This window comes from Engystomops pustulosus, chromosome 1, assembly GCF_040894005.1.
Source record: "Engystomops pustulosus chromosome 1, aEngPut4.maternal, whole genome shotgun sequence".
NCBI classification, from domain to species: domain Eukaryota; kingdom Metazoa; phylum Chordata; class Amphibia; order Anura; family Leptodactylidae; genus Engystomops; species Engystomops pustulosus.
In genome coordinates, this window is record NC_092411.1 from 85,617,702 (window position 1) to 85,640,908 (window position 23,207).

At 40.0% G+C, this 23,207-nt stretch overlaps 1 protein-coding gene across 3 annotated transcripts in view; it reads left to right on the forward strand.

The window, feature by feature from the left end:
- The window catches only part of TTC28 (tetratricopeptide repeat domain 28), a 365,189-nt gene that overhangs the window by 284,030 nt on the left and 57,952 nt on the right, over positions 1 to 23,207 (forward strand). For all 3 annotated transcript variants that reach the window (XM_072146640.1, XM_072146649.1, XM_072146660.1), the window contains one exon: positions 10,497 to 10,637. In XM_072146640.1, coding sequence (XP_072002741.1) covers positions 10,497 to 10,637 — 141 coding nt within the window. The remainder of the gene's footprint in view (positions 1 to 10,496; positions 10,638 to 23,207) is intronic.

Here is a 23,207-nt window from a genome sequence, read left to right on the forward strand (position 1 = left end):
AGTGTTGGTGGAAGCCATTTTCAAGTCTCACTGGAAATGCTCAATTAGATTTAGGTTAGGGCTTAGGCTGGGCCAGTCAAGAATGGTCATCGAGTTGTTTTGAAGCCACTGCTTTGTTTAGCTGTGTGCTTAGGGTCATTGTCTTGTTGGAAACTGAACCTTCGGCCTAAACTGAGGTCCTGAGTACTCCGGAAGAGGTTTTCATCCAGGATCTCTCTGTACTTGGCATTATTCATCTTTCTTTCAATTGCAACCAGTCGTCCTGTCCCTGAAGCTGAAATACACCCCATAACATGATGCTGCAGCACCCTGTTTCATTGTTGGGATTGTATTTGGCAGATGATAAGCAGTGCCTGGTTTTCCCCACACATACTGCTTAGAATTAACACCAAAAAGTTCAATCTTCATCAGACATTCTTTTGTAATCTTGGCCAGAACTTTGCCTTGCCACTATTTTGTCTCTGAGCTTCTTGGGCAGTTCCTTAGACCTCATGATTCTCATGTGCTCTGACATGCACTTTCCTTATCAAATCACATGAGTTTAATTGAACACAGCTGGACTCCAATGAAGGAGTAGAACTATCTCAAGGAGTATCAGAAGGAAATGGGCAGCATATGAATGCTAGTTCACATGAATGGTATGTGGTCAATTATGCTGGGGAAAAAAAAAACACTCTTCTCCGCCCTGAGTCACACTGGCGCTGTTCTGCTCTATCTCCAGACACCGTTTCTATGTGCCAACTTAAAGAGGACCTGTCACCTAAATTTTCGGCACTAGGAGATGCTTACTAAAGTAAGCAGCTCCTAGTGCTTGATCAAACGCTGCAGTGTTAGAGTGATAGCGTTACCGGAAACCTCCGGTAACGCTATCAAACACTGCGTCGGGGTACAGTGTATCATCGGACCGCTTGCAACGCTGTCCGATGTAATCATGAGGGGGCGGTCCGAGGCCCTGCCTCTTCCCCGGACCGCCCCGCTCGCTCCATAGGCCGGCAGTGACTGCCGTGCGCTAGGCGGCAGTCACCGCCCCCTAGCAACACCCCAACCCCGCCCCCTCAGGAATACATCGGACAGCTTTGCCAGCGGTCCGATGATTACACTGTACCACGCCGCAGTGTTTGATGGCATTACCGGAGGTTTCAGGTAACGCTATCCCTCTAACACTGCGGCGTTTGTTCAAGCACGAGGAGCTGCTTACTTTAGTAAGCAGCTCCTAGTGCCGATAAATTGGGTGACAGGTCCTCTTTAAGGACCCAGAGCAGAGCACTGCCAGGAGCAGCAGAGGATGCAGGAATGGTGCGTACAGTATGGTACTTACTGCTCTCAGCTTCTCTCCTGCTCCAGATGACAGATTCCCTTTAAAACACCTGCAGTTTACACTGGACACAGATGGAGCCCATAATTTGTACAATAGGAGAACATGGCTCAAAGATTCCGCTGATTAAGGCTTCCTGCAAATTTCATGTTTTAGGCCAATATATGGCAAATCATTTGCAGCTAATCCAAAGCAAGGGTTGAGCTCTGGTTACCTGATGCAGATAAAATGCAACATAAAACCACAGCAGAAACTAATCATTTTCAGTTGTTTTCTGTTGTGCATATAAAACCCACCATGTGTGTTGCTAGTAATTGGCCACTTGTATCAAACATTAATACTTTAAAACTTTAAGTACACAGGACATAATAGGAAGTCCCGAGTTTTGCTACATGCAGGATCACATAACTTGTTGTGAATGGCAAACTTAACAGGGTAAGTATTATATTGGGTTACACTATTAGGGTGCTTTCACATGATGCGTTGTGTTACATTTTTTATGCATTATTGATGCATTCCAAAGGCTTCAGCCTTGATCACATGCTAAGGTTACGTCGCGTTTTAGCAGATGCAGTGGAAACTCAATGTAACCTTAGTATGTGATCAAGGCTGAAACCTTTGGAATGCTTAAAAAAAAGTGACGAAACGCATTGTGTGAATGCGCCCTTAAGGTCGTATACTTGCCCTGTTAAAGTCTGATGTGTGGCCAACCCATTTTAAAGGTGCCTTTTCTAATCCGAAAAAAGTACCTTTTAACAAGCTGCATACATTTGGTGTGAACACAACCTTACACTAGCATGACACACATTGAATGAAGTCACCTGGGGACAAATATTATTTGTTAGCCAAGAAATAATTGCCTTCTGTGTTACTGTAGTTACAATCTGAATGTGTGTTCTCCTTTTAATATGAATAATACATTGTATATTTCATTAAGCAAGTAGGGCAAAAAACATCATTTCTAGCACATGTGACTGACACTTTGATGCAAGGCCATAAAAATGTAGCACTGGATGCCTAGACTCATAGTTCTATTTCCATATTTAATCATGTAAATATGATATAAAATGGTAATACATTTCCATGGATTAGAAGACTTTCTTTGGCCTTAGGAATTTGTGAATATTTATTTAGCAATTAAGAAAAGCGAGTGAGTTTGAGACGCTTAAGTCTCTTATCTCCAGCCCCATTCTCCTATATGGTTTCCCCATATAAACCTAATCTTTTCCGGTTCAGCAGTCCAAAACTGAACCTCACCAGGGCACATTGGTAGCTGTTGTGGAAATTTTGCAGATGCCAAAGAACAAGATGTGAATCTCCATTCCCAAAGTCACTTAGACTCCAAATGGCAAGGATACATTCTGAGATATGCAGCTGTGTGATTGATGCTCGCAAATAATTTACATGCTTTCAATTCACAAACCAGGCACTGGCGCGCTTACTTGTTTCACAGATAGAAGAGAAAATGATTGCATTAATTGTAGACCTCCAGTTGTCATGATAAATGTAAGGGAAGAGATTTGAAATACATTTTGCATGCCATTGCTAGTACTCTTGCGTTTTTATACTGTAATGGTTTTTATTTTTATATATGCAAATGTAATTTTTTATTGATTTTTACCATTCAGAAATAACACAGGCAAAAAAATTAAATCCTCACCAACCAGTTTGTCCGCCGCTGAGTAGTAATAATAACGGCTGATGGCTAACATATGTCGATTGCGTGCTCTTAATAAACTATTCTTTCTTATCTTTTGGCAGAGATAAATTATATTTTAATGATGTGTCATTTTGATGCAGTTAATCTTCATGCTCAGCTGTGGCTGGCAATGCTCCACTGACCCTTTCTTTGTTTTGCTGAGACGGTATATTAATTAAACATCACCATTCTTTTTGGATTTCACTTGTAACAAGTGACCTGTAATCAAATTGTTTGTGCGCCTGCTTTTAGCGCTACAGTGTAGCAGATGACACGTTTTCATCTCAATTTACTTGCAGATTCCAGTTGAAATTTTAATGTCCTTTCAGTGTTATCTTATATGGCAAAGCATAGAGGAGTGCGGAGTAGATTTACACAGCAAGTGGGGGTCATGACTAGCAAAGTGATGCGATTTCCAGCCTTTGACTGAGCCAGACTAGAAGCATAGTAATAGGTCAGATTACATTTTTCTGTTTCAGTCTATTTGGAAAGTGGTGACTTATGATCAGAAACAATTACTAACAAGATTTATTTGCAGGTTGATGCTTTTTGTAGGATGTGGGAGCAATGTTCATTTTTATAGGTAATCAGGTGGAAACGCCGTCTCACAGAACTCTGCAAGATTCATTTGACCTTTTGATTTATATTTCGAGCTGTCTTACATTGGGAATTCGTTTTCTTAGCAGTAGCGGTTCATGGCCAAGGCTAGGGAGAACAGTAACTGCAATCATTTTCGTTTGCCGACTCTTGCATCGATTGTCAGAAATAAATATTTTATTACAGTACGTTTATTTCTGTTTTAAAGGTTTATTTAGAAACATATATTGGATGTATATTTGTTTGTTTCTACTTGCAAATATAGCAATAACTTATTCCATAGTGCTGTACTGAGATTCTCAGTGTTTGTCCACTGGGATCTATTTACTAAGATTGGGGTTTGTGCCACAATTATTAAGATAATCAGGCCTCTTAATAATTCTGGCACAACTAGGGTAGTCCCATGCATCACAATTGAAATCTATATTGAGTCAGGCACTGACAAATATTTTAGCTACAACCAGTGCCAGTTTTCTGAAGCAAGCTAGTATAAATCTGATGTGCCGATGCATTTGTGTCCGGGTCCAAACAAACTCAAAGCCTTTGACCCCTATTAAAAGAAATCTTTCATCAAAATCAAGCATGCTGAACTGTGGCTGTGGGAGTCTTCTGCAAGATAATTCAGCAGAATGGATGGGTCCAGAGATGGCTTCTTTAGGATGTTGTGTGACTCTTGCATGTTTAAAGGAAGATGGAACAATACCAGTGGATAGTGAAAGGTTAAAGACATGAGTTGGAGCTGGGCACAGTGAGCACAGTGGTGAGGTTTGGGATAAGATGCGATGGCATTGGGTCAAGCACACTACACAAGTAGTGAGATGTGCACTTGACAGCATGTAGGAATCTTTCTCATTAGTGAGGGAAGAGAAGTTGGTGAAGTGGGAGGGGCTCTGGATATTCTGGGTAGGAAAAAAAGGAGTGAAGGTTGAACCTTTACCTGATGCTGTGTATTTTGTTTTTCAAGTGTGAGACGAAGTCAGAGATGAGAGAGGTTGATGGAGATGCTGGAGGGTGCAGAAGGGAGTTCAAAATAGACAATATTTGTCTTTGAGATAGGGAAGATATAAGAATTAAGAACTAATCCTGTTTAGCAGACATAAGTGCAGATTTGTAGCAAAGACCACCTGTTTGTATGACAGAAGGTCTTCCATAGAGATGGATTTGTTCCAACACCTTTCATAACTTGCCAGTTATGTTCTTTAGTTGTAGTGAGAGTCAGGGAAGCTACAGAGTCCATGGCTGAGGTAGTGTTATGGAATGTGGCAGCAGTTTCTACCTCCTTGCATAAGGATATTGAAGAGAGACGTAGGAAAGTCTCTGTCAAGATGTTTGAGATTCCTGTGCGGGTGTATAGGCTTGTGAACTGCATGAGTGGTTGGGACCAGAGTGGTGGAGACGATGAGTAAGTTGTGGTTGTATAGGAGGAGAGTAGTATTAGAAAGGTTGGATAGGAAACAAAAGCTAGGGAAAATTAGGTCTAGCATATGGCCCTCTGCGAGTGTGAAGGACCACTGTGTGAAGGACTTTGGCTGTGAAGGACCACTGTGAGAAGCCAAAGGAGGAGGTTTAGAGAGGAGAAAGAGCTATATTGATGGGGTCACCCATGATGATGGAGTGATCGATAAAAACAGTGGGGGTCAGTAGATGACACGTAGGTCACAAGGAGCATAGATGCGGATGAATTTCGAAAGGTGGAACAGTGAGAGAGTGTGAAGGACCATTTATTTGACAGAAGAAAACCACCAGGTTAATTGTTAGGCTGGGGAGTGTGAGTAATGTGGAGACCACTATAATAGAGAGCAGCAGGGGAGGCAGTGTCAGATGGAGTTAGCCACGTTTTCATTAGAAACCATTTTTTAAAGATGAAAAGGTTATATATCAGGGAGTTTGTTACATAGGGAATGTGCGTTTTATAGGATGCCAGCGAGAAAAGGAGGAAGAGGTGGTAAGGGGGTCAGATAGATAGTTTGTAGATTATAATAATTATGAGATTTAGAGTATTTAGGTAGGCTAAGGAGGCTAAATATAAACAGCAGTAGTATTCCTTTTTTGAGTGTGTCACTTTGGCATTGGTTTGCTTTAGATGTTTACGTTGCCCATTCTTTCCATTAGTTTACAGAAATAAATGAAACTGAAGAATAAACGATTAAACTGTGCAATAATCTGGACAAACATAAAAAAGGTTTCGCCCCTCAGCCTGTGTGTAACCGACACAGTTCCTTATCTCCGGCCAGCGTACATCCCAGGATGGAACACCCATTCCAGTCCTCTGAGGAAAATATCTTTTATGGCCAGAATAAAACCGTCCCAGACACATTGTAAAGACTAATAGGACAGAATGAGTGATAAGGCCATAAACTGTTTCTGTCCTTCTGTCCATAAACAGTTTCATTTACAACATCTGTATCTACTTCATCCATATCTCGTATTTCCCTGCTGTAGAAGACCAGCAGCCCTTTTGTTGTAAGACAATATTATCCTGGTTGAAATAGTTCCAACTTCTCATGAAACCAATCATTTGTGCAGTGATCTGAAGCTCAGCAGACAATTGCTGAAGATGTCTCCCAGTCCAGCTCCATTAAGCTGCCCAGTGGTTTGTCACTTATGTCTCTAGGAATCGTTACCGGAATAGGTGGAACGCATGGAACTATTGGACTACTAATCAGGCTCATTTTGCTGTTCACAATTAGTGATGAACTGTAAATGAACATTATATTGATTTGGTTGATGGCTTAGGAGAAATACAAGGCAAAGTTATACTTACTTTTCAACTCTAGGTATTAAACTGGAATAGAATTTGCTGGATATATTCTTGAGTGTTTAAAGGACATCTACCCCCAGGATGAAGGATTGTAAACCAAGCACACTCACATACTGGTGTGTGGCTCTCTGGCAGGATTCTTTAAGCTTCTTATGCCCTTGTTTTTAAGAAAAAAAGGCTTTAAAAATTATGCACATGGGTCTCCACGCTCAATTAACATCTATGGAAACCAGATCCCATCAGGCTCACTTGCATATTTTTAAAAAATATTTTGTGAAAACCAGGGCATAAGAAGCCAAAAGAAGATCAAATCCTTCCAAAGGGGGCACACACCAGTGTGTCAGTATGCTTGGTTTACAATCCTTCATCCTAGTATAGCCTGCTATACAATGTACAGGATGTGGCACTCCTTCACATGCTAGTCTTTATCTTATGCTGATCACCAGTTGGGCACGGAGCTTAGCTGCAGAATCAAGTACAACCTGTTGGTAGAGAATTGTTTATCTTGGTGTTCTGGTTTTAGAGCCTGGAATTCCCCCTCTCTGTCTGAGATATTTAATTGCATTTATTTGGGGAGTCTATGAGAGATATGGGTTTATCATCACCAATCCCTGGTTTTATACTATTTTTCTGTTTATGTGTTTTAAGTTCTTTGAAGGTATATTTATAAAATATATTAGTATACATCCAGCCTGCCCTCTATAGTATACAACCAGCCCCGAGTAGTATACAGTGGGCCTGCCCCCATGTAGTATACAGTGGGCCCCCATGTAGTATAAATCCAGCTTGCCCCCAATAGTATACAGCCAGCCTGCCCCCAGTAGTATACAGCCAGCCCCCAGTAGTATGCAGCGGGCCTGCTCCCATGTTGTATACAGCCAGCCCCTAGTAGTATACAGCCAGCCTGCCCCCAGTAGTATACAGCCAGCCTGCCCCCAATAGTATACATCCAGCCTGCCCCCATATAGTATACAGCCAGCCTGCCCCCAGTAGTATACAGCCAGCCTGCCCCCATGTAGTATACAGCCAGCCTGCCCCCAGTAGTATACAGCCAGCCAGCCTGCCCCCAGTAGTATAAAGCCAGCATGCCCCCTGTAGTATACAACTAGCCTGCCCCCTGTAGTATACAGCCAGCCCCCAGTCGTATACAGCCAGCCGGCCCCATGTAGTATACAGCCAGCCTGCTCCCTGTAGTATACAGCCAGCCTGCTTCTCTAGTATACAGCCAGCCTGCACCCAGTAGTATACAGCCAGCACCCAGTCGTATACAGCCAGCCTGCCCCCATGTAGTATACAGCCAGCCTGCCCCCTGTAGTATACAGCCAGCCTGATTCTGTAGTAAACAGCCAGCCTTCACCCGGTAGTATATAGCCAGCCTGCCCCCTATAGTATACAGCCCACCCAGCCCCCAGTAGTATACAGCCAGCCCACCCAGAACTTAAAAAAAAAAAAAAAACTTATATACTCACCCTCTGGCGGCCCCAATGCTCAGCTCAGGTTTCCTGATGTCGGTGCAGCTCCTCTTCTGTCTTCCCTGTGGCTCCTCTTCTTTCTTTGATTTTCAGTTACAGCCGGCAGGGCGCCGCCCTGTTATATCCCAGCCGGCACATACTATGATGCGGGCACTGCTGACGTCATAGTATGCGCCGGCCGGCAGATAACATGGTCGCGTCTATGCCGGCTGTTACAGAAGAACGAAGAAAGAAGAGGGCCCGTGGGGAAGACAAAAGAGGAGCCGCGCTGACAATGGGGAGCCACCGGAGGGTGAATATATAAGTTTATTTTTTTATTGACTCGTGTATAAGCCGAGGTGAGGTTTTTCAGCACATTTTTTGTGCTGAAAAACTCTGCTTATACACGAGTATATACGGTAAGCTGTTGAAACTACCGTACATTTTAGACATTTATTATCAACCTATTATGTACTACCAACTGTTACAGTTAGCTTTTTAAAATCTCATCTATAGCTTATGCATTTATGTTAGTTTGAATTCTGTGTCCACAAATGTGGGATGCAGACTGTCTCATCTGTGCCTTTGCACCATCTGGGTTTCTTAATCATGACCTTATTCATACAATCATGACCTGAGGTCAGTCTTTGAGGTGCTATAGGTGTAAGGATGGATGAGGCCAGTGTTGGGCTACAGCGGTTACCTGGCTTCAAGTGAGATTATGGTTTTCCATTTATTAATCTCACTACTGCCAAATTCAATTACAGTAATTGGTGAAGTTGTTTTCTCTACTACATTCATCTTTTTGGATTTGTCATCAGTTTTTATAGATTATAGATGTCACACATCCTTCACACAGCAAAAATGTGTAAAGGTTAGAGCCCTGCATTACACATCATGCCTACCTGTAATATAGGATTTCATTTCAACACTCTACGGTTTGACTTTCATAAATGGTTACAGTTCATAGCTCAGTGTATTACTGGTGAAATGAATAAAGCAGCTGCATGGAGGATATTCTTTATTTGCATGCATAATTTAGTACACTTCATACATTTTTAACAATTTATGAGATCACAAGGAAACACTGGGATTAAGATCAGAAACAAACTCTGTGAAACATGTCATACCTGCAGCTTGTCTCCACTCTGATATTAGCCGTGATGACCTATGCAATAATTACATTATCATCTTGTACTATGGGACACATTACAGGCCAGTCTCATCAATCTACTACATTGCTCACTATGAAAAATGTTCTAAAATATGACAAAATGCTTAGTTCAGAGGAAACAATATTGGAATGTGACATCTAATGACTTTTATTATAAAAAGAAATCGAAAATAAAAAGATGAGAAAATGCTAAATAACATGTGACTGAATGTTTTAACTGTAGATGATGATCTTGTTACCTATAGGCAATAGGGCGCCCATTTATTTCTATAGTAGTAGCGTATGCAAACAAGCTTTTATACAGGTAGCTCTCTATAGGTCAACACAATTGTGCCGCATTGCAGCATGGCTTGGGATTTAAGCCAAACAGTGGTGTAACTCAGCAGGGCTCCCCTTCCCTCTTAAAAATATACGTATTTACTCACACATTCAAGTTACAATCACACATTGATACACTCATGCGCACACATATAGAGCATATACATACACATAAAGTGCAAAACATGCAGCATATATACACACAAAGTATTTACACACAGCATACACAGTATACACATACAGCATATATGCATCAAATACATGTTATAAACCTATTTTGCAGTACAATGTTCAGTAATGTAATGGTGCACATCCTCTCTTTTTAAAGTGTCAGGTTTGATGATGGGGCCTCCTGACATTGTGGGCCCCATGGCAGCTGCTATGGCTTCTGCCACTGTAGTTACGTCCCTGGTGCCAAACCGTTAGACCCTTCAAAGGAAGAGACAACCTTCTTCAGAAAGGTGTTTTGCGGTTCTTGTCCATTGTTAATATAATGCATGTTACTGAATTACCAAAGTACCTCTGCTCCATTGTTGTAGATCAAGTGAGGTAATGTGTCCTTTATTGCAGACTACCTTTGCAGATCAATTAGTGATAGCTTATACAGATATGTTCACCTTTGCCCTATGTTAAATTTTTTTTAACACATGACGACAATTTAGAAAAGATGGGTTGTAGGCCACAATATGCAGACTGTCACAGGGCAACCAGGGCAAATATCTGGACATGAGACTGATACATCTGAATCCGATCGGCAGATTGCACAATGCATTTTGAGCTTATTTTCCCAGATGTTTATTATCTGGTCACATACTTACTGAGGAGAAAGCTGGCCCTACAGACAATACACTGAAAATGAGTTATCAACTACCATCAGTTACAAATGATCTGTGACTTTTCATCTTGTTGACCATTTTATTTCCTACTAAATCTCCAGAAAACAGTAATTCTGCACATTCTCTAGATTTTCTGTAGCCTCATATTTTGGCAGTGATTTTGTGATGTAAAATGTGTTGCTTACTCAGTTGTAGACTGTTTATTGGATGCTCTATCACTTTTAATATCCTTCTGACTTTATTGTTCAGAATGATATAATTTCCTATCAGCATGTCTTTAACGGAAAGCAAATTAAATCCTGTCAAGCATGTTTAAGATGTAACATTGCCTATTTTTATCTCTAGGACTTGTGCAAGCAGCGAAACTGAAAGCGAGGCAGGAGATTATATGGACCAGCAATACGATGATCTTAACAATAAAATGAATTCCGTTACAGACCCAACAGGGTTCTTAAGGATGGTTAACAGAAACAACACCTTTAACAGGTAAGGGGTGCTGCCAGGGGGTAACAGTAGTAGATGTAGTATGGATGCAAGGGTTGCCGTAAAATGGTGTGTGCTGTAATTCAGTTGCAGGACTCTGTCAGCTTTGTCCGCTCTATCCCCCTGATACGACTTTCAGTTCAAGTCAATTAGTGGAGACATTTTGCAGCTACAGAGGAGCTGCACTCTATAAAATGCAAATGTTATTATTATGAAATTGTTCTTTATCGCAACTATTATGAGAGTTCTGCATAACTCACCATGGAACTTAATTGGCTTCTTTGAGCAGATCTAATTATCCATAGAGTAGCAATCTGTTCTGCTCTGTCATATTTTACATTACAACAGGCAAGGACCATCCCTTCTCAGTGACTGGCGAATCTCTACGATTTGTGTCTGGTGTAAAAAAGAAACTATACTGGAATAAACTTCAGATCAATACATATAGATTATCATCACTTCATAAATTATTACTGTAAATAGCACCTATATTGTCCGAGTGCTTCTTAAAATGGATCTCCTCCATTTATTTTTTTAATTGAGAAAAATAATGTTGCTCCAGGACATGCTGGTTATAGTTCTGCCTTATCTAGAAGTTATGACTCAAGTTAAGCCTACTGGGGGAGATTTATTATTACTGGCTTAAATTCAGACAACATAACATCAGAAAAGGCAGGCAGAAGATATACTAAATTTATAACAATGGCACATTTTGTGTTGTGTGCCTTGCTGTACATGTTAGACATTTTTTACTTACTGATGGCCCGCTTTTGGTTGGACAACTTTATACCAGTGTTTGCCGCTTTGTCGATTTTCCGACACTATGAACCACACCCTTCTTTTTAGACAATATTCAAAGCAGTCTAGTGATTAAATATGTGAGCATACAAATGTAGCAAAGCAGAATGAGAATTTGTCACCTTCAGAGGTGAGCCCTTACCCTTTTCCTAACACATATCCAGCTAGTTCATGAACTTTACGGTATTGGCGTTGTCTTTGAGGATTTGCAGATGAACTATTTGTCATTCGGAAATTATAGGCTAACATGGTGGCTTGCAAATTCTATTGCTGATTATGGGTAAGGAATAATTGAATACATTTTCCAGGATGGGAAATGAAATACAATGGGGGTCATTTACTAAGGGTCCGATTCGCGTTTTCCCGACGTGTTACCCGAATATTTCCGGTTTGCGCCAATTTTCCTTGTATTGCCCCGGGATTTTGGCGCACGTGACGGAAATGGGGGGGGGCGTAGCTGAACGAAAACACGACGGATTCGGAAAAACCGCTGCATTTTTAAAAAAAAAATGCCTTCACTCAGCCCGGCTCGGTGTGCTCCAGTGCGTTCTGATGCTCTTCAGCGCAGCAGCGACATCTGGTGGACGGCGGAGGAACTACCTTAGTGAATCGCCGGAAGACCCGAATCCACCGCAGAGAACACGCAGCTGGATCGCGAATGGGCCGGGTAAGTATATCTGCCCCAATGCCTCCTTTCGTGACATAACATGGGGTAATAACCAAATCATTAAAGGGGTTTTTCACATTAAGCACATTCCAACAAATAATTGACATTGTTCGTGTAATGAAAAGTTATAACATTTTCCAATACACCTTCTGTATCAATTTTTCATGGTTTTCTTGCAGCAGAAAGCGTCATCATTTACTTCCTTTAGATAAACATGATCATGTGGTGTCACACAGGTGTACAGCCGGGTATATCACACAGTGTAATCAAAGCTGTGTGATGCTAACGAGCCGTACACCTGACCAACACAAGACAATGGACGGGTATTTATATACAGGAAGTAAACGTGGAAGCTTTTTTATAGAAATACAGCAAGCAGAGATCTAGAAAACCATGAAGAATTGATATAGAAAGTATATTGGAAAATTGTATAGCTTTTATTTACACAAACAATATAAATGATTTGATCTAATGTGCTTAAAGTGGACAACCCCTTTAAGTCTTTTAGAAAAGAAAAAGACACCCAACAGTAAACGGCACTGTTTCAATGTCACTGCATCTTGTCAATACAATGTAAGGAACAGGTTTGGCTGGACGAGAGACTATAGACATGGGTCAGGAAGGCTAGCACTGGAGGCACGGTTTTCCCTTTCCTATCCTGTAAAACTGTTTCAGAATCCTTTAAGACACCTTAACCTATAAAGGTGGCTGCAAAGGCAATTTCTATATAGGGTTTAATTCCCTTCCTGACATGTGGTTGAATATTTAACATCTAAAAAAATAAGGCAAAACTTGTAATACACAGACCGTCTGCCGATTTATAAATGTTTAATAACTTCTTATTACTTATTTTATCATCTTTTTATGTTGCATATGGATACATTTTAGCATACTCTTAGGCTCCTAGTGTCCAATGAGCATGCAAAATATCAGACAAAATCTGGTTACAAATCTCAAAGAGTCAGATAAACAGGTCAGAAAAAGACATCAGACTCATCCCCTCCATCTACTCATTGTCCCATGGCAAGCTGAAACCTTTACCTGCAATGGAAAAAAAGATCATCAAGCCCCCTTAATTTCCACCTAATTAAAGGGTCGTAACTTGAAGAAAAATCTGTAAGAGGGCCCCAACCTGCCATTTGTAAAACATAATATTAGTGATTATTTATGTGGCATAGAGTTTTTAGTGCACCCCAGAACTAGTTGGGACTGTAACCACGGTATACTTATAGCTATGCCCAATTTTTCATCAAACTCTTGTTTGCTATCAGCTAAAGATGGTGTGCTCAGTGCTATGCCTATTTTAAGATAATGCAGAAAATGCTGGAGAGTGATAAACAGTGAGGACAATTATATTTTTACAATTACTTATTTACTGGCAAAGATATAAAATGTCCATAAATGTATTTATGTGTAATAGTGAAATGTGAGTGGAAACTATTGAACAAACTTTCTAAAATGTTTTTAACAATTCATACATAAGCCTTTCTTGATGATGATGATGGCTTCAAGATTCCTTCTGTATGAAGAACTAGTCATATGCATTGCTCGGGTATAAATTTGTTCCTTTCTTCCACCCAACCATTCTTCACATCTTGAAAGTTCCATGGGCTTCTTCCATGAACTCTGACCTTTTGGTCAGGTTAGGTGATTGGCCGAACCATTCTAGAAGTTTGCCAGTGCCCTATTGTATTGTTTTGCAACAATAAGGTTGGTAAGGTCTTGGCCACCATGAGATGTTTCTTGTGTGGCACTTGTGGCAATTTTCCACTGCGTGGCAGGCTTGCTTTCTAATTACTCATAGATTACAGCTGGTGTTATGACTTTCCATGGCATTGTGCTCCTCTGTTCCTTCATATGTTCTATGCTTTTCCCCTTTTTGTTTCTTATTATTACTAACAACTAAAGGTATGGACATCTATTGTTTGATTTATTTACTAGTGTGGGCTGGATGAGTTGTTACTGACATCTGTTGAGAATATCAGGCCAATTAGAACTATGTTAAATTTAAAAATTGTTGTGTTCAATGCCTGTTTCACCCACTATATGTATATATATCTGGTGTACATATGTCATTCTTTGTCATTGTCTGTGTGTACAATGTAGAAGGCTGATTCTCGACAGTGTGTTAATAAGGAAATGCTTTTCTTACCTTGAAGATATCCGCTAATAAAAATGACATCTTTAGAATATCAATTAACGCTGCCATTTCTGAAGCTGCCTGCCTAATGATAATGGCTCTTTCACTAATGAATTACTACAAGGTGTTTTTTAATGTGTTTTTTTTTCTCTCAATGCAAATTTTAATTGAAGGGAATTTATAATGATTGCATCAGACTAATAACTACGAGCAGAGCTAGCAGACAATGACTCCCGGCGCCTTATCTTAGGATCAGTTTAATAGGTCTTATAAGTTATCATCCAAATATGTACAATTTTTACTCAAAAAGGAACCCTCTACCTGCAGAATTTAAGTTCTTTGCAACCAGTCTGCTAAATGCTTATCATGCATTTTATTAGATAGTTGTGCTTGCTCTACTTCCAACAAGAGGATGTGAGCTTAGAAGTGATTCAGGCATTCCCACTTTCTGGAGATGTGGGAGATCTCTGGTCTATTAACTTTTATGAGTATAACCTGTTAAAGAAGGCATTTTAATAGGTGGGATCTGAAAACCTGTACAGAATCCTCAATCAGCTAAACTAGCAGGTACTTTTCCGTAAATGTAGGAGTGCTGTGGTTGTTTCAAAGAAAAATGTGGATGCTAAGTTGTTTTATTTAATATATAAGGCCCCATGCTATCTGCCCCATGCTCAGTTTAGTAATGATCAGGATACCACTTAAAGGTTTATGTTCTGGGCATGGAATGTGACTAGCAGTAGTATCATTGTCATGTTCAGCTTGGAGTTATGTATACTACACATACAATATATCTAGGTGTTGCAGCCACGCTTACTTTGGCAGCCATAGCTCTCATTTTGTTAATATGCCTGGCATGGATGTGTGCTAGGTAAGTATTTGGTGTGACGTAGCTCTCTGACAAGCGATGAGGAGCTTAGTTGGGGGGTTAGTAAGAGATTTGCTTCTGTGGGCCGGTGCAGTGTTGCTTAGCAGAGAAAACATCCTCCCTCCCACAACATTTTAGAAATACACAAGCAAGTGTCTTGCTTTGTATGATTATTATATTTAATGAAAATGTTTTCATTGTATTATAAGCAGAATTATTTGGTCTTATTTGTTTTATTGTTTACTATAACCGCATGTTTACACAGGCATAAATTTATTCAGTCCTATAATAGTCTTGTCCAACTATATTTGCAAGTCATCCAAGTACATTCTGTACAGTAAATTGGATGGAGCCTGTAAGTTCACTTTAACCCAGCTGCACCTCGCTGCAGTGAGGATTGAGAACTGTCTCGGCAGACCATTGTTTTAGCTTGTCTACGTTGCCAAGCGGATATGGGAGCAGGCATTTTACTTGCAATTCTTGGGCTAAATCAGAATCTGTGTTTATTCAATTACACTATCTGGACGTCATCTGGCAAACATCTGCTGTTTATGTCCATGCAGACTAGATTTTCCTGATGAATCTTACAACTAGATTAGCTGGAGGAAAGCCAGGTGTCGCGGGATGCTCCTATCTCCAGCAGTTTCATCATTATGGGAACATCTTCATGAAGATATTTCACACATAATTATTTAATCACTTAATTTGCGGAGAAATGAAAAGTGCTGTTATCACTTGTTTCCTTATGAAAACCTTCACTTAGCACACACTGTGCAATCACCCATTAATATCCCGCTTCCTTCAGAAAAAGCAGATTTATCATAAAGTGGCCACACATGCTACGAAGTCACGGATTGTATCAAATGTAAAAAGAATTCATATCTAATGTAATGATTTTTTTTTGCATAAAAGAAACAAATAATTGTTTTTATAAGGAAAATATTAGCTGCAGATATATAATAAAATAAAGGACAGTAATAACACTAATATTTTTCCATACATTGATATAAATCAATGTGAGAGCAGCATAGCAATCCATGGAAATCCAAAGAAAAAAGAATGCCAAGCTTCTGTAATCCAGACCCAAAGGTCCAGTTCAAAGGCACAGATTTCTACCACATGCTATAACCTGTCATCTGGATAAACTGTGCTCACTTTCCTTTTGAAAAGTGGACTAGGTAAAAATAAGAAAAAAAATAAAACATGCAACTTCAGTGAATCAGAAAACTGCGGCAAAGCTATTTCTGAACTTGATAAAGCTCTATTTTCTTGTAATGGTTTGTTTAAAGGAAATCTACCATTTGTTTTCATGCATTATGAACCAATCATAGCTTGAGAATTCTGTTGTTACACTGATGCAGAAACATATCTTGTTTCATCCTTGATCTGAGTGTTTTTCTGAGAAAACAAATATAATATTCAGGACATTGATATTCAACACATTACATGGAGCTTCCTGGACTGTGGGTGCAGCGATTGATTACCGTATATACTCGAGTATAAGCCGACCCGAGTATAAGCCGAGACCCCTAATTTTACCACCAAAAAAATGGGAAAACCTATTGACTCGAGTATAAGCCGAGAATGTAGTATACAGCCAGCTAGCCCCCTGTAGTATACAACCAACCAGCCAGCCCCCGTAGTATACAGCCTGTCCCAAGTAGTATACAATCAGCCTGCCCCCATGAAGTATACAGCCTGCCCCCAAGTATTATACAGCCTGCCCCAAGAAGCATACAGCCTGCCCCAAGAAGCATACAGCCTGCCCCAAGAAGTATAGAGCCTGCCCTCATGTATTATACAGCCTGCCCCCATGTATTATACAGCCTGCCCCAAAAAGTATACAGCCTGCCCCAAAAAGTATACAGCCTGTCCCAAAAAGTACACAGCCTGCCCCAAAAAGTATACAGCCTGCCCTCAGTATGCCTAATAATAAAAAAATAAACTTAATACTCACCCTCCGACGATACTCACCTTTGATGCTTAGTGGCGGCTCCCGGTCCTCGGCGGTGGCGGCTCCCGGTCCTCTGCTGCAGCTTCTCTCTTCTATCTTCACTTGCCGGCAGTCGCGTCCATGCGACCTGCCGACGGGCGCACAGTGCGATGCTACATCATATTGTGCGCCCGTTGGCAGATCGCATAGACGCGACTGCCGGCAAGTGAAGATAGAAGAGAGAAGCCGCCGCAGAGGATCGGGAGCCGCCGCCGAGGACCGGGAGCCGCCGCCGAGGACCGGGAGCCCGCGCCGAGGTTCCGAGAGCCGGAGGGTGAGTATTAATTTTTTTTTTTATTATTGACTCGTGTATAAGCCGAGATGAGGTTTTTCAGCACAATTTTTGTGCTGAAAAACTCGGCTTATACACGAGTATATACGGTACTTCTGCCTTTTGGGGACAGCACAGTGATTACATCATTCTCTGGAGCAGTGCATAATTATGGTAAGAGGAGAAGCACCGAGCCAGCCACTGGAGCGATAGAGCCTCATTATCATAATTTTATAAGTGTTTTTTCAGCAAAACCACTCTATTCAGGGATTAAACAAGATATGTTTCGGGATCAGTGTAGCTTCAGCATTCTCAAGGTATGTTTGGTTCACAATGCATGAAAACAAAAAGGTAGATTTCTTTTAAGGGCTTATTTACACAAATGTACTTAGCTTGTAGCCATATTTCACAGATTGTTCCAGGGATTGGAGTCTATATGTGATGTTTTTTTTCTGGTGTAAATTAAGCGAAAAGGGGATGCAGAGTCAGACTAGACTTTCTTAAACTACACCATAATTATCATTTAGCATCAGACACTTTGATCTATCTGGTATATTAAAAAAAATGTCTATCTAACTTTGCAAGTGTGAACTTAATTTGGCGAACTTAAATAATTTTTTAGCAGCATTAAAAAGCAAATGGTAAATGCAATATTTTGACCTTAGTGCATTGTCTGTAGTGTATTTCATAACTCCCTGTTAACATTGAGCTGTCGCCTTCTTGGAATGATTCAATATGGAATAACCACAAAAGCACCAAGCAAAGACAGCAAAATAATAGAATAGTATTTTACAGTGCTCTATAATGCTCTGCCTTATAATTTTCATAGCAACTTTGTCTCATCAATTTTAAAGAACTAGATACATTCTTTAACTTAAGTTATAACAAAACGTATGTAACACAGATGCAGTTGTTAGGTTGTCTGCAAGGAGCATTAGATTCAGAACATTAAGTGGCCCTTTAAAGTGAGTCTACCACCTGCACCAAGCATTATAATCTGTTTGAAGCATGTTGTACCTTTATTATTTTTGTCCATTATGCTATATTCCCACATTAACTTGTATGCTGATGAGGAAGTTGCTGTACCCATGATGTGTCATTAGAACCTGTATCACTGCCTAAATAACCTCCCTCTTCTCCTAGTGTTGCTCCATGCCTCTCACAAGAACAATCTCCTGCTTATCTAAAGGAGAGGGTAGGTAGTAAAAAAAAGTGCTCTGTGTGCCAAGTACATGCCCTGGGTGCACCATATGCTTTATTAGCATATGGATTATCCCTTTCCTTAACTCACAGGGTGGAACCCCCTTGGCCAAAGAGTTATAAGATCTGTCCTTTATTTTAGGAACCTTAACTAAGGATCCCTGGACCTAGAATCTAACAGTATGTGTCTAGGTGTCATGAATCCAGAGATATTTACTGTATATATACTCAAGTATAAGCTGACCCGAGTATTAGCCAAGGCACCATAAGCCTAGGGTGGGAAATTCACTGGTCACATCCTCTGTAGTATATAGCCTGCAAGCACATGCCCCCCAATATATGTAGCCAGCACCTGCCCCTAGTATAGAGCCAGCGCCTGTCCCCTAGTATATAGCCAGCAGCCCATGTCCCCTAGTATATAGCCAGCCTACTGCCCCTAGTATATAGCCAACCCCCTAGTATATAGCCAATGCCTGCCCCCTTGTATATAGCTAGTGCCTTCCGCCTTGTATATAGCTTGTGCCTACCCCCTTGTATTTAGCCAGCAGCCTCCTGCTCCCAGAATATAGCCAGCAGCCCTCTAGTATATAGCCAGTGTCTGCCCCCTTGTATATTGCCATCAGCCCCTCTGCTCCCAGTATATAGCCAACAGCAGCTGTGAGAATATCCCCTGTAAACCCCACTCCTTCTCTTTCAATCTGCCTGCTGGGAGAGGGGATGCTTCAGAGGGCTACAACTTTAGAATCCTGGCACCTAGAATCTTTTATTAATTGTTAAAGTTAGAAGTGATTTATAAATTTAAAAAATGCTCCTGAAATTATCACTTTAAACTTATACACTTCAGTATGTAAATGTGCTGAAAAACCCTAACTTAGCTTATGCTCGAGTCTATGAAGAAAACCCTCTGTACTCACCTTTCTGGCACCCTTGCTGACATCACAGTGTGTGCCGACAAAATTGCATGAAGTTGCCTATGTCTGTAAACTCCTTATTGCAATTTTGAAAATCTGGGTTTAGTATTATTCTTTATGCTGTCATTTCTGTTTTATTTGTACAATGTCAAAATTGTAAAGATTGCTCTGGACAAGAATGCAACAAAATTTCTAGAAGGCCTGTTAGGGAAAGAGTTAAAATGAGAATTTCTCATTAGAGGCATAATCGACACAAATAATAACGTTTTTTAAAACCATAGTGCACTTTTCTACAAGATGCTAAGAACATAGAAAAATGGGGTGGCACTTGAAATCAATTATAAGAAACGTGCCCTATTGAACTGAACCATGAGACCTAAATGTATACCTCCGGATAATATAGTCACAATGATTGAATCTTACAGAGCAGACATTTCTTGTTTGGATCCAATCATTGTGACCATATTATCCGGAGGTGTATATTTAGGTCTCAAGGCTCAATAGGATATATCCTGGCCTGGTATAAGTCTAATTGATATTGTCATTATTTTTACATAGCTGTGTTCATGTTTTACTATTTGTAGAAAGTGTTCATGTTATACAGTGGTCATCCATGACATATTGAATATAGATATACGATGTACGAGAGCGATATATATGTAATATAGACTTTTATTATATTTATATAGCGTTTTTAATGTATATTGTATATGGTAGTGCAACATTTGGTTAATGGTTATTCAGAACCCAAAATAGGTTTTTAGTGCGATATACTATTTTTTACATTTATTTGACAAAATAAAATCGGATATCCATTTTGGAGACAAAGTTTCAGTGACTGATTATTGGACAATTTCTATATTATTTTCTGAAGATGCTATTAACTTATAATAGTTCTTGGGGAGGTGGTAGGCTCCCTTTTAAAAGCCCCAAACAAAGTGGTACATACCTGCAGACGCAACTCATAAAAACAAAGTAAAAGTATTATTCACATACTACAGTGCTGACCTATACGTGATATGTTGTGTTTGCATAGAATTTTCTTGTCCACGGGCTATGAAAAGTGAAAGCAGAGAACAGAGATAGAGGTTTTATAAATATACTGTTCGCCGATGTTCACGGATATAAATCTGAGCTACCTATCAAAAATGAAGAAATTTATGCCTTTGAAAATAGTGAGAAAGTAGAAGCAGAGCCTGCGGTTGATATAAATCTTGCTTCTCTGGATACCACACTGCATTTTAAAGCATTTACTGAGCCATGCACTTAAAAATCAGGTAACAAGGATAGAAAAATGATGATGAAATGACTCTGTCCTCTGCAAATCCACGCGTCTTGTGCTTTTAAGACAGAAAGAGTCGTTTTTAACAATCACAAGCATTCATCTGTGCATGCTGGGAAGATTTATACTCCAGAAACAATGTGATTTCTATAAAAAGCCAGCAGCACCTGACAGAAGAAATAATGCCATTTATTCGGGAATATAAAAAGTTATATGAGTCATCACTGCATGAAATGCAGGAGGTTAACTTAATTGTCCAGTATACATTACAGTACTGTATACAAGCTATCTATACGCTCATGTGCCTTCTAATGGGTTTTCTCATGTCCAACACTGAGCCTATCAATATCACAAGGATTACATGGTAAATGAACTTATGAGCAGGCAAAGCCTGAATGCCAGCAGCCACTTTTCTAGGGGTTCTAAGAGGTTTAGGAGACATAATTGACTTATAAAGGAAATGTATCACTTTATTAATATTATTATTATTATGTTACTTATTATTATGTATCAAGGTGAAACATGTTCCTTTTTCTATTGAGATTTTATTTTCTAATTTCAGATCTTTAAATATCCTGCATATTTTCATGGGGCAGCCATCCTGCCTTGTTAGCATATTAAGGTGCAGCCACATGGCATGCTCTGCTTAAAGGGGTTGTCCGAGACCATAAAAAAACCCTTTGGTGGCCGGAATGGGGCGGGTTTAAAGAAATAAACATGTATTTATCTCCATGGTCCCTCCCAGCATTTAGAGCTGCTATCTCTCTGGTACGTGCCCAATGTAAAAAAACAGGGGCATGGAAGTCGCGCTGTGTTCAGCTTCTGGCCGGCCATGCACCTGTCCCTATTCCCAGCGATGTATAATGGGGGATGGGCGACCCTGTTTGTTTACATGGGGCACGGACCGGAGAGATGGCAGCGCTGGATGCCAGGAGGGACCGCAGAGGTAAGTACATGGCTTTTTTTTAACCCTCCCTATCCCGGCCACCCAAGGAGTTTTTTTTAAACTCTCGGACAACCCCTTTAACAGAGGTTGTGCAGGGAGGAGGAGTATACATGATGTGATTATTCACTATTGTGAATGGTGGATTGCACAATAAAAGAGTTTTTTACTGTATGATAAGAATTGGAGAAACACTTTGTCTTATGTATTAAATGGTAAAGTTGTTGCTGGATTAAGTTTGTTGAAAATTATGGACATAAGCCTTTCATCTTCTAAGCTATGTGTTTGACTCAACTTTTATCAAGAAACTTTAAAGCTCTACTATGTAGTTTTGAGTGTGAATAGACACAATACTGTTCATACATAAGACCTGCACAATAGTACCCATTAATTAATGCCCAAACAGGACTCTGCCAAAGTAATATCTAGAGCTGTCATAATATAATACTCAGAAAGATGTGGCAACACATTTACTATGCTAGTGTATCCACTTCAATCCTGATGCGTGTCTTGATGCCATTTCCAAGTGGTAAATTAAAGCTGACAATATGAGCAAACGAACATTTATCTAAACAGACCTGACATTTTGGTGGAGCGTAGTCCCTTGATAAAGTTGGACAATCTGCGCTCCACTGAGTTGTCGTCTCTATTTAGATAAACCTTTCTAAGTTCATATTTCCATGTTCTATTCCTGAGACTTTTCCTGTTTATATGTTCTATATATGTTTGTTCAGTGTACATACAGTCATACTGATGGAGCTGGACAGTCCTTGTATTGATTGGGAGCTTTTTCCTTGTGCAGAGGAGGAGTGTGGATTAAGAATAATGTTCTCTGCATGGCTTTTACTGTCAGCATTTTATGGTTCATTGGACTTTTTGGCTCTATCCCTGCTGACAAAGCTACAACCTACCTTGAACCTTTGGGTATTTCAAGGAAGACACAATTTATGGTGCTTTTGCCTTTGTTAGTGTTTATTGAGGCACAAGATTTGTATCTGACTTGTTCTGCTTGCTTTCTTTGAACTTTTCTTGTGATCGTTTGTGGCCATTTATACGGACATTAAAATGAAAGAGATTTAAAGGTATTAATTCTAAAGAGCCTAAGAGATACCCTGTACTTACTTTGTGCATTTCCCTTGATATTACAATTGTTACACTAAATAAAATCTTCTTAGGATTCTTGATATGTGCTGGTCACCAACACTACAAGTAGCCACATGGACATATTACATATACAATACAATGTAGCCCTCTAGGTGTGTGGTACAGCACAAAGATGGGCGCATAGACCAAATATATGTGGTTTACCTTGTTCCTTAGTCAAATAATCACATATATAGAAAGGAAAAAATCTAACCACATACCTTAAAATTTCATCCTAGGATGCTTTAAGTAAAATAATTGTATGACAGATTAAGTCTTAACATATTTTAAGATTTGGCAGGCGACCACTTCTCCGTTCCATGTGACCAAATGCTGACTACTGCTAAGGAAGAAGTGAAT